Source organism: Hemiscyllium ocellatum, chromosome 10, assembly GCF_020745735.1.
Source record: "Hemiscyllium ocellatum isolate sHemOce1 chromosome 10, sHemOce1.pat.X.cur, whole genome shotgun sequence".
NCBI lineage: Eukaryota > Metazoa > Chordata > Chondrichthyes > Orectolobiformes > Hemiscylliidae > Hemiscyllium > Hemiscyllium ocellatum.
The window spans coordinates 105787944-105800937 of record NC_083410.1 but is presented as its reverse complement, the minus strand read 5'-3'; the positions used below and the strand labels follow the sequence as shown (position 1 = coordinate 105800937).

Here is a 12994-nt window from a genome sequence, read left to right as displayed (position 1 = left end):
GGTCCCACCTTTTTGTGCTTGGCCCATATCCCTCCAAACCTTCCCTATTCACGCACTTATCCAAATACTTCCTATGCAATGTTCCTGCAAATGCATTCCAGATGGGTATGCTGTGGATTGGGTGATCAGCTCACACACACTGACACACATATTAAGACTCCTCGCACTGGGTCTTTCCAAGACCAAGAGTCACCTTCTTCCTAGGGACTACCATGCATACATGTACGGAAAGAATATTTGTGAAAAGATATGAAAAATACAGATGTATCCTATGAATAGGGTGAACAGTCAAGGTCTCTTTTCCAGGGTAGAGGAGTCCAAAACTAGGGGGCATAGGCTTAAGGTGAGAGGGGAAAGATTTAAAAGGGACCTTCTTGCAGAAGGTGGTGCATGTATGGAAAGAGCTGCTAGAGAAAGTGATGGAGGCTAGTACAATTACAATATTTAGAAAATACCTGCATGGGGACATGAATAAGAAAGATTTAGAGGGATATGGGCCAAATGCTGGCAAATGGGACTGGATCAGTTTCGGAATATCTGGTCAGCATGGATGAGTTGGACCAAAGGGTCTGTTTCCATGCTGTACATCTCTATAACTCATTGACTATCATATATAAAACTATTCATTGATTGCAATATGTACAGTTGAATCTATAGCTAATGTTTTTTATTTAGATTTTTTGTTTCCTCTTGTACTGTGCGAGGCAAACAGTCCCAGTAACTTTCCTTCCCCACTGCAAAGTAAGACAAGTGAGCCACCAGCAGTGGAAACGATACTGGGAGCCCACCAAGAGCATGTTCATGAACCTGACACCAGGAAATCAGATGACTTAACTTTCCTTTAATTTCCCCCATGGTCTGTCTATGATAGCTAGGCCTCCTAATTTTTATCTTTTATTGTTTACCCTGAGCTGGGGACCAGAAATCAGGTAAAGTATGTTGAAAGCAAGTATTCATTTTGTGTCGATGTTGTTCTTTTTATTTTAGTCATTGAAATTTCTTGAAAAAGCAAAGATGATAAAAGTTTGCTGTTACTTTCATCAAATAGGGCAGCAATGAGCATTATCTGTATCCTTGATTGCTCTTTCTGTATGAATCTTAATATGACTACAGTATCTGGATGCGATGCAGATAATTGTGGATGTACTTTGCATCCTTTCTGACAAGTAGAGAAGAGATGAGGAACCATAAATTGGGCTCCATAGCACCTGTACTTTAAGTGCTACAGATCTATAACATAGCGTCCATATTATTCATGTACAATTCCACTGCAGTCTGTGTTGGAGGCCATAGAGTTAAGGGCCAAAGAGAAAGACATTCTTTATCCATATTGGATAAAGGGCCTAGGCCATTAACATAGGCAAATCAGGAGCCTTAATCCTACTTCAGCCCCCTTGAATAACACTGTCATGCATCAAAACCTCCTCAGAGCTCCCCATTTCATGACAGGCTATTAGCATACTGCAAGTGAAATGCCACAAAATAAACACGACTGAAGTTTGGCAGGTTCCTCTGCCGAGCGAGAGTTGGGGCTTAATGTCTCCCAGTACTATTTTGTTAATTCACTTAGGTTTTATGTTCAGTCTTGTCATTGGTTGCCAGAATTAGTTTGAGATTCAATCTGATTTGGACTTGTTTTTGATTATTTCCTGAAGTGATTTGTATTATTTGCCATTGATATATTTTGATTGTTTAATAATGTCAAACAATTCAGGACTGATGAAATATTTGTGTTGTAGTAAGACATAAGATATAAGGTTACATCACATTCTTTACAAAGGTTTATCAGGAAACCCCTTGTAAATTACTACAGCAACGGTCTTTTCAGGAGGTGTCATATTGTACATTATCTTCCTAAACCAGCATTTTAACTGAGTTAAATATGTCCACTTAGACTAAGCACGTACAAGTAGTGAACAGCTCTGCTAGAAACTAGATATCATAATGCAGCTATGTTGTAATGTTTTGTGTATTCCTAGGGCTAATGTAAACGCATATGATAATTTACTGTGGACACCTCTTCACCATGCTTGCCATTCAGGAGAGCAGGGCATTGTTGAATTGCTACTGAACGCTGGTGCGTCGGTTAATGCAGTTTCCATTAATGGAGCCACACCTTTAATGAGAGCAATAGAGAGCTGCAAATTGGAATGTGTAACATATCTGATTAACCATGGAGCTAGTGTTGACATGGAGAACAATAAAGGTATGCTAGCGTGGGTGACAAAATTGAAAGAAAAATAGTTACTGTAAAAAGAATTGGGGGGTGAATTTTGACTTGACTAGAAAGGGTAAGGTGATTGTGAATCAGCGACCAGCTTTGCATCTCTCAGCACTTTCTTTCGTTCCATCACGTCCATGACAATAAATCAAAGATTTGATTCAGTGGATCCACATTTTCCAGTTAATACTTTCGGAATGTTAAAAAGAATCCAAGAGGGAAATGAGTAAAATAAGAGAACATGCTTAATATTTCAAAAAGGTAGAGGCTTTGTTTGCACGTGTTTAGCTAGCAATGCTGTCTTGTGGTGCCTGCAGCATTATGGGCTCAGCTGCAAGTGATGTGATTCCCAAGCTTCATCTGTGCTCATTAAATAAAGACAAAAAAAAAGCTTGTCCTTACATAATGTCCTCAAAAGCTTCAGGTGCCCTAAAGCTCTTTCCAACCAGTACAGTACTTGTAAGGGTAGGGTCCCTGCTAACATCACCATGCATGTATATTATTGACAAGTTCCATAGCTGGTGTGCCTGTGCATCAGTGATGGCCTATATTAAAATTACTGTTCTACTTGCTGATATCCTGTGATCTCTCCTGCACCTTATTGACAAGGTCACTCTACATCTTACTGCTAAAGTCGCTCTTACATCTTACTAGTAAGATCCCTACACCCTACTGGCAAGGTCTCTCCTGCATCTCACTAGCAGGGTCTCACCTACACCTTATTGGCAATGTATTTCCTGTGTAATGTTAGAAGGGTTTAACCTACACCCGAATGGAAAAGTCTCTCCTACGCCTTACTGACACGGTTTACCCTACACCTTGTGAGCAGGGTCTCCCTTACAAATTGTCAGTAGGGTCTCTCCTCCACCTTACTGACAGGGTCTCTCCTACAACTTACTGACAGGGTTTATCCTACACCTTACTGAAGTATCTCTGGACATTGGAGTCATCTAAGAAAAATTAACAAACAGTGCAATTCAAAGTTGACCTTGGAGAAGCCTATGTGGGTGAACTCACAGACGGGAGCAGTTAAGTCGCTTTTTTAAGTGAAACCCGACTTTTTTTTGTGTAAATCTCCAATCATTGAATACAGTAGGTTCCCTTTTGCTTATATGCTTTATCGAGATGTGTAACTTTAAAAATATAAAACGTAGATATTAAGTTAACCTGGAGCAGTATTTTTAGACCAGTATCACTGTGCTATTTTCTAGGTCTGTACGTTATTAAGGTGCAAAAATGGCCTTCAGTAGAGTGAGGTGCTCTTCCTGTCAGATGTGGGAAATTACAAAGAGTTTCAATGTTATTGATGATTATGTTTGCAGTAAGTATGTTTGGTTGCAAATTCTATCAGATCGTATGGATCAGTTGGAGAGGCATTTAGAGGCCATGAGGAATTTACAGAAGCTAGGGGCATTTGCAGGAAGGAAGATAAACTGAAGATACTGTCAGGTAGGTAGGGGACCTCCAGGAAAGATAGGAGAGGGAGGCAGGTCATGCAGGAGTCTCCTGTGGCTATCCCCATCTTAAACAAGTTTTGGAAAATGTAGGGGGTGATGGCCTCCAGGGGAATTCAGCACTGACAACCAGGTTTCTGATTCCAGGACTGGCTCTAATGTAATGAGGATAACGTCAGATTCCAAGTGATTGATTGTGTTAGGGAACTCTCTAGTTTGAGGCACAGACGGATGATTCTGTGGCCGACAGTGAGATAGCAGAATGGTGTGCTGCCTTCCTGGAGAGGATGCAGAATATTCTCAAAGGGGAGAGGGACCAGCAGAAGGTTGCTGTACACATCAGAACTAATGCATAGGAAGAGAAAAGGATGAGATTCTGAGGAGAGAATATGGGAAGTTAGGCAGGAATTTAAAAAGGAATTCCACAAGGGCAGTAATTATTCCTGGAGCGAGCCAGTGAGGGTAGGTATAAGAGAATAGTGCAGATGAATGCATGGCTGAGGAACTGCTACAAGGTACTATAGTGAGAAGGAAACTGAGAAACAAATCTGTAAGGTGATCTCAGATATCTGTAAGAATAATTGGTTGGTTATGGTTGGGGATTGTCCAAACATTGACTGGCATAGTGTTAAGTGCTTGGATGGAGAGGAATTTGTTAAGTATGTACAAAAAAATCTTCTGATTCAACATGTAGATGAAAAGGTAGAGAAGGTGCAAAACTTGGCCTACTCTTGGGAAATAAGGCTAAGTAAGTGACTGAGGTGTCAGTGGGGAAGCCCTTTAGGGCCAGTGACCATAATTCTATTAATTTTAAGATAGTGATGGAAAAGGATAGACCTGATCTAAAAGTTAATGTTCTAAACTGGAGGACGGCCAACTTTGACGGTATTCAAGAACTCTCAAAAATTGATTGGGGGCAGATGTTTGTAGGTAAAGGGACAGCTGGAAAATTGGAAGCCTTCAAAAATGAGATAATGAGAGTCCAGAGACAATGGTAGGTATAGGGAATGCTGGGTAACTAGAGAAACTGAGGTTTTGGTCAAGAAAAACAAGGAAGCATCTGTCAGGTATAGACAGCAGAGATCAAGTGAATCCTTAGAAGAGTATGCAGTAGGGGAGTATACATAAGAGGGAGATCAGGAGGGCAAAAGGGGACATGGGATAACTTGGGCAAATAGGGTTAAGAAGAATCTAAAGGGTTTTTACAAATACATCAAGGACAAAAAGTTAACGAGGGAGAGAATGGGGCCCCTCAAGGATCAGCAAGACAGCCTTTGTGTGGAACTGCAGGAGATGGGGGAGATACTTAAATAGTATTTTGCATTAGTGTTTGCTGTGGAAATGGAAAAATATAGGGAAATAAATAGTGACATCTTGAAAAATGTCCAAATTACAGAAGAGGAGGTGCTGGTCAGGTTAAAACGTATAAAAGTGGGTAAATCCCCAGGACCTGATCAGGTGTACTCTCGAACTCTGTGGGAAGCTAGGGAAGTGATTGCTGACCCCTTGCTGAGTTATTTGTATCAGCGATAACCACAGGTCCGGTGTTGGAAGACTGGAGGATGGCTAACGTGGTGCCACTATTTAAGAAAGGTGGTAAAGAAAAGCCAGGGAACTATAGACAGGTGATACTGACATCGGTGGTGGGTAAGTTGTTGGAGGGAATCCTGAGAATATACATGTATTTGGAAAGGCGAGGACTGAATAGAATATAATGAGGGCTGAGCTATGGATGTGATGAATATGAACTTCAGAAAGGCATTCAACTGGTTAGCAAAGTTAGATCACGTAGAATGCAGGGAGAACTAGCCATTTGGATACAGAAACTGGCTCAAAGATAGAAGTTGGAGGGTTGCTTTTTAGACTAGAGGCCTGTGACCAGTGGTGTACTACAAGGATTGGTGCTGGGTCCACTGCTTTTCATCATTTATATAAATAATTGGGTGTGAACATCGGAGGTATAGTTAGTCAGTTTGCAGATGATACCAAATTGGAGGTATACTGGACAGCGACGAAGTTTACCTCAGAATACAATTGGATCTTGATCAGATGAGCCAATGGGCTGAAGAGTGGTAGAAGGAAAGCATATTGGTTATGCATATCTTAGTTTGCAGTGAGCCCCATTTGCCTCTCACCCCAGTACTCATTGACCTGGCTCCTGGTCCAATAATGTCTCAACATTAAAGTCTTCCTCTTTATGTTGGAGATCTTCCATTCCTCACCCACATCCAACCTGAATTCAGAATCATCAGTGCCATGCATAATCTAAACCCATGGGTGTGAGTCAGTGCTATGAAAAGTATTGACCTGATGGGAGTTTGAGCCCTGCCTATTCTCTGGAAGTAGTCGTGTTGGTGTTGTAATTGCCCATGCCTGTCTGACCCTACCTGTATTCGATTGCACCATGCAGTGACTTGGAGTTACTACACAACAGACAGGACCAAACTATCGTTTGATCCAATTTTATAAGAAAACACTATAATTTTTAAATCCCAGCTACAAACTACTGGGCACGACCTGTCCTCCAATCAGAAATTTGTTCCAACTCAATTGCAGTACAAATAAATATTATTGGGTCTGAAATAAATAGTGAACATGTCCAAGGAGCCAAATGGCCTACTTCTGTTCCTGTTTCTTACAGTTTTAGTTATGGTACTGAAATCATATACTGTCCAGGTCACATGATGGTTGGCTCATAATGCCTTGGTAAACATATTAACATAACAATCCAGTCTTTGCTGTATTCGCATCAGTTACACAATTTTTAACAATGCATTTTTAACCTTCATACATTTGCATTTGTGTCATTATAACGGAAATCTCCAAATCCTTATCAACAAACCATAGGCAGAGCAGTTCCAATGGGTATATGATAGTCAATTGTTTAAAACTCTGCCCCAAGACATAGGGAGCTAGGCAGAAAATGTCCTCATTCCCCCAGACCAAAATAGGCCACTGATTTTAAACAGGGCAGCAAACTGGTGGATCTGGGTGGGGTTTTCACATTTTAGCTTCTGTGCAGCAACCTGTTCATCCCAGGGGTCAATATTTCAGTGCTTCAGCATTGTTAAAATTTTGTTTAAAAAATTCTGAATTCCAAATTATAGGATTTACAGGAGAATTTAATATGTTTTAAATGAAGAGCATGGGTCAGGAGAATTGGGAAGGCAGATGTAATGCAAATGTAATGGTTTATTTAAACACATATAGAGCACATAACTGGAAGATTTGAAAAATGGAGAGTCCCTGAGTGTAAGCTGGGAGAGTCAAGAGATTCAAAAGGTTTAACTTTTTCATTTTTGTCGTGTTTATGTCCTTGTGAATGCTATGCATATTCATGCACTTTTTTTTAATCCAATCTTTTTTAAGTTTCTAAAGTTTGCAGTATTTTTGCTCAATTACGTTGGAGAAATTTGATTGGCATTGACTAATGAAGCTGTTTCTTTGGTGCAGTACATTTGTTAATGGAACACCTATCGCATGGCCATAAATTTAAGAATGTCATCAGTGTTTAATTCAGTTCTCTTTAGGTTCTCTAAAGCAACATTCAGTGTAAAATTAAAGTCAAATAATTCTGTTCACCACAATCTTTTGATGCTCCTGCTCACCACATCTACCACACCATGTTGCCGTATGTAGGAATTTCTCAGATACTCTGCACTGTCAGAATTGATGCTTTTGAATAAATTATTAAAACATCTGCAGTCTCAATTGGACACAAAAGACGTCCCATGCCAATAGTTGAAGAGAAACAAGGGAGTTCTTACAATATTCCCGTCAATATTTACACCCTCAACGAATACCAATAAAAACTGGTGAGCAGTTTATCCAATGCCTATTTGTATCACCTTGTTGTACACAATTCAACTGCTGTGTTTGCCTACTGTAAAGCAGTAGATACATTTCAAAAGTGCTTGGCTGTCAAATTATTTATGATTTCTTGAGAAATTAGAGACATATGCATTTTTTTGTTCTATATCTTAGATGTTTCTATGGACTGGGCCTTTTTTTGCTCAATTATGTTTGAGACTGATGGAGAAATTGGTTTGACACTGGCTGATGACACGATTACTTTTGTGTAGTATATTTTACAACATGACACCAAAGCCATTTTTTTTTGGTTCCATTTAAATTAGGGCAAAATGCGTTGGATATTGCAAATGCCTATGCAGACGTAAGGATAACTCAAGTGGTCAAGGAGAAACTGGATAGTCTTCCCAAGAAAGAGAAACCCAAAAAAGGTGGGAAAGGTGCAAAAGGAGGCACTTCGGTTTCTTCAAAGCTTCAAGCAACTCTAGCTGGAACTGATATGATGGTAAACTAGCACCTCCTGTCTCTTGTTCTTGAGGGTGTATTGATAAATTACTTTGAAGATGTAGCCTATTCTATGAGCTGGTGAATATGGGGTGCAGGCATCCGTGGAGCTAGACTTCCATTCCTTGCCTGAGAGTGGAACATGAGCTCATCCTGGCTTTCCAGCACTGACCTAGACACGTCATCAGTGACATCACTGTGGGGCAGCTGTCAGACACCTTTCCTGACGCCCCCACCCCCAACACCTCGCAGGAAATCTAATTCCTCTACTTAGTCAGAGGTAGGGTAGAAGTAGATTCCAAATTTGGAAAGAGGGTGCAGTGGTGGAAAAAACTGTAAGAGAAATGAATTTTAGCCTGCCACCTTTTGCAGGTTCATTCGGATTCATTAAGAGAAAGAGATTCATTTAAGAAATAAAAAGAAAAACTAAAAAGAAGCCTGAAACTTTCCAGAGATAAGGGGCCAGCATTCTAGGCAAACCCAGGGGCTTTGCCTGCCTGAACAGTAACTAAAGACCACCCAGCAGAGGAAACACCCGATCACCCATCCCCCTCAACCACATCCACATCAACCATCATCACCATCAACACTTGAAGCCTCACCGTTGGAACTTTTAAAGTCTATGCTATCAAGAAAGTTGGTGAGAGGGCGCCTTTACTGTGAAAAGCCCCTTCTCAATTATTTACTAGTCTTTGCAAGCAGGAAGGCTTCTGACTGGCTTTCCAGCTTCTGAAAGTCCAGTTTGCCACTCTCAAGGGGTCAGGGGATTCTGTTTTGTGCCTTCTCAAGGGGCACCTCCAGGAAGATGCCAAAGTGGGACTGTTTTGGGTTGGTGATCCAGTAGCAGGCCCATCCCCTGTATTCCAGCCTCAGGGCCTCATAGAAACACATTCCTACACAACTCAAATGTCATGCTGTCCACTATTCAACATCATTAGGACAGACTGGCCTAGAAAACCTTATGGCCATTTCACCAGATGCCTGCTAATATAGAGCCCATTAACACCATCAAAAACTGAACTATAATCCAAGGGTACATTTCTTTCTTAGTGTCAGGGACAGTAATTTGGCAAAAGGTCATGCGAATGAATTGCATGTGTTGAATTCATTGAGGTCAGCACTATATTCTATCACCTGATCTTGGGAGTGTATTTTCAGGGGCTTTCCCCTCATGATTTGAATGCAACCACACCACATGGACTGCAGTGATCCAGAAATTCTAGGACAAGGAGGAGGTCTTCTGGGATAATGGTAGTGTCCTGACCTCTGAGTCAGAAGATCTAGGTCAAGTCCCACTTGTTCCAAGATGTTAAAACATGACCGAAAATATTTATATAAAAACATCCATTTTTTAAATCTGTGGATTTATTGTTGCAAAATTAATGTTTAAATGAATTCTGGAGCATGCATATTCTCTTTGATGCAGTTTGATTGATAAAATCCCACTTGAAATAAATACTCACTTTTTACTCTCACGCATTTATATTTTAACAGACACCGTTTTCGACTCAGCCTCACGCATTGAAATCACCAAAGAGAGAGTTTCCCAAGGATAGCATAGCAAAGAAAAGTGAAATGCTAAACAGTGGTATTGCCAAGAAAATTGACATTACGTTTGTACCAAAGACTGTAAGTACAGGATGCTCTGCAAAAGCATTTTCTCTGCAACAAATTGTAAATAACCTAAAGGTCTGAAAGTTTGCAAGGTTCCTATGAATTTCCTAAGAATACGTTAGCATGCCATGGTGCCTGAATTCTAGAGGAAGATTGCATGGAAATGGCATAATAAAAGTAAAGTCAAATTCTGTTCTATGGGAACTCAATGGCCCAGATCTTCCATTTTCCAGATGTTCAGATTCATGTTTAAGGATATGCATTAAGAGTCTTCGGAAGTCCCAGAGCACTGAGTCCTTGGAATTGTTCGGGAAGTTCAGACATGTAATGAGCAATTCCCCAGCCTCCTGGGACCCTGCACAAATATTTTCAAATCTATTAAGTCTCAGCTGGCTGGACAGTTGGTTTGTGATACAGACAGAGTAAAACCAACAGTATGGGTTCAATTCCTGCACCAGCTGGGGTTACCATGTAGGGCTCTCCTTTACAACCTCCTCATTTGCCTGAGGTGTGGTGACCCTCAGGTTAAACAGCCACCATTTGTATATCTCTCTTTGCCCCTCTAATAAAAGAGCACCCTTATAGTCGGACTGCAACTGAAGCAGGACTGCAACTTCCCTTTATATTTAAAACTTGGGAGAGATATGACTTATTTACCAGGATTGTTATCTAGGAAATGTTAGTAGGTTAAAAACTGTGTCCAACTCCTGGGTAATAATACCCTATCCAGCTCCCCACTGATCTTCAACCTTCCAACATCCTGATCCACTGAACCTCCCACCTGAACCCCAACCTCCAATGTCCTTCTACTGACCTCCCTTCCCTATGTCCTGTCCAATTGATAAACTTGGCTTTCCTTCAGCTTGGAGTTGGACACCACTTAATTTCACTTCTATCAGTAGCCTGATCGCCACACAACTGCTGCATTCACCAATACTCCACATTCTGGACGTCTTCTAATGATGCAAAACTAATTCAATATCAAAGTAAATTTTCATGTGTTTTTTTAATGTTTGATCATTCCTTTCAATCCAGCATTAAACTCCCTGAATATTGTTCACCCCGACCTCACCCTGGTCACTATGAGTAATTTAGCATGGTCAATCCCCCTAACTTGCACATCTTTGCACTGTGGGAAGAAACTGGAGCAACGGGAGGAAACCCATGCAGGCACAGAGAGAATGTGCAAACTCTATGCAGACAGTAACCAAAGGCTGGAATCAAACACAGTGCCTGGCACGGTGAGGCAGCAGTACTGACCACTGAGCCACCATGCCACCCCTTTCCCAACATCATGTGAGTTAGAGATATAGTATCATTTTCTGATATCTACACTTCCACAACAATGGTGCAAATGCAAGTTGTTTGAGGTCACATTCCCAACTTTTGTGTGTTACATGCACAGATCTTGCATACTCGGGATTGCAGTGTCGTACAAACAGTACCACAACATAAACAGATCATGGGAACGGAATCATGTGCCTTGAAAACCTATTCAGTCAAAGTGGTTCTGTAATTTAAACTGAATGTAACAAATGGAGTTGCAGGTAGATAGGATAGTGAAGAAGGCATTTGGTATGCTTTCCTTTATTGGTCAGAGTATTGAATACAGGAGTTGCAAGGTCATGTTATGGCTGTACAGGACATTGGTTTGGCCACTTTTGGAATATTGCATGCAGTTCTGCTCTCCTTCCTATTGGAAAGATATTGTGAAACTTGAAAGGGTTCAAAAACGATTTACAACAATGTTGCCAGGGTTGGAGGATTTGAGCTACAGGGACAGGTTGAATAGGCTGGGGATGTTTTCCCTGGAGTGTCAGAGGGTGAGGTCTGACCCTATAGAGGTTTATAAAATCATGAGGGGCATGGATAGGATAAATAGACAAAGTCGTTTTCCTAGGGTAGGGGAGTCCTGAACGACAGGGCATAGGTTTAGGGTGAGAGGGGAAAGATATAAAAGAGACCTAAGGGACAGAGGGTGGTACATGTATGGAATGAGCTGCTAGAGGAAGTGGTGCAGGCTGGTACAATTGCAACATTTAAAAGGCATCTTGGTGAGTATTTCAATAGGAAGGGTTTGGAGGGATTTGTGCTGGGTGCTGGCAAGTGGAACTAGATTAGGTTGGGATATCTAGTCAGCATGGACAAGTTGGACTGAAGGGTCTATTTCCGTGATGTACATTTATATGACCTCATGACTCTAGGGAATTAGGAATTCAGGGAATTAGGAAGTTTACCAAAATGAAGACATACTCCACATCATCTCCCCCACCACCAAAATGTTGCAAACGAAGTCCCTGATGATGGATCTCTATCAGAGAAACAAGTAAATTCAACACAACTTGTACTTTTTGTTTCTCTTTTCTATAAAGAATAAGAAGGTCACAAATGTGACTTTTCTCTGCATGGAAACAGCCAATTTTCACTATACTATCTGAATTTTGATGGTTTGAGAGAATTTTACATTTCATTGCAGATATGGACCACCCCACCAACAACCGAAGAGCTAATTCAAAGGAGAGTACAAAACCGGGAGAAATTCACCTATGAAGTGGATTTTAATGCTTACCTAATGCCTTTCAAGAGAAATATCAAAAAGAAATTGGAAGAAATAAATAACTCCTCTTCCAAATAGGCAGGACGTTTGCCACTGCAGACATTTGGGATGCTTGCATTGATCAGAGGAATGTGAAGGAATAAAAGACACACACAACAGAATGGCTCTTTGTTACAATGGCTTTCACATACTTATTATACATAGGCTTGTGTAACTCTTAATGTCTCATTGGGAAAGGCTGCAAGATGTAAGCAGTTTTATCAAAAGTGATCCTGCTTTGGTTAATGATATTATATATTAATTAAACACAAAACTTCTTTATTTCTCTATTTTGATTTTTCTTACAGTGCACTGTGGGCACCATGTTTCTTGAAGTATGAGGAAATGTTTTGCTTAATTCATTTTTTAGCAATAGACTGGTGAGACACATAGAAATAGACACAGAAAAACATAGAATTACATAGAAATCAGAACACAGAAACTGACAAATCATCCAGCCAACTACTATTAGCTGCTCCCTATAAAAGGACATAATCCTAATCACATTCAGCCATCTCACTCCCAATCATTACATTGATCCAATCTAGCATTGAATGTTGACCTCACCTTGCTTCTGTCTCTGAAGGTGAAATAACACATCCCCATTCCCCATGCTGTGAGGATGGTAGTGAATGGAAGCTGGTCAGAATCATTAGGGCTCAGGATGGAACCTCAGCTGGAGGGGAGTTTCAAAGGCGAAGCCAAGCAAACCTAGAGGAGAGACATCAAGATTGGTAGGTGGTGCTGGCCAGACAAGAGATGGAGTGGCTGCCAGAAAAACCAAAAAAATTGTGT

General features: G+C 40.8%; 1 protein-coding gene across 1 annotated transcript in view; it reads left to right on the top strand.

The window, feature by feature from the left end:
- The window catches only part of ankef1a (ankyrin repeat and EF-hand domain containing 1a), a 41604-nt gene extending 29366 nt beyond the window's left edge, over positions 1-12238 (top strand). The window contains exons 6-9 of the mRNA XM_060831167.1: positions 1980-2206; positions 7812-7990; positions 9484-9618; positions 12080-12238. Of these exons, the coding sequence (XP_060687150.1) occupies positions 1980-2206; positions 7812-7990; positions 9484-9618; positions 12080-12238 (700 nt within the window). The remainder of the gene's footprint in view (positions 1-1979; positions 2207-7811; positions 7991-9483; positions 9619-12079) is intronic.
- The last annotated feature ends 756 nt before the right edge of the window (positions 12239-12994 follow it).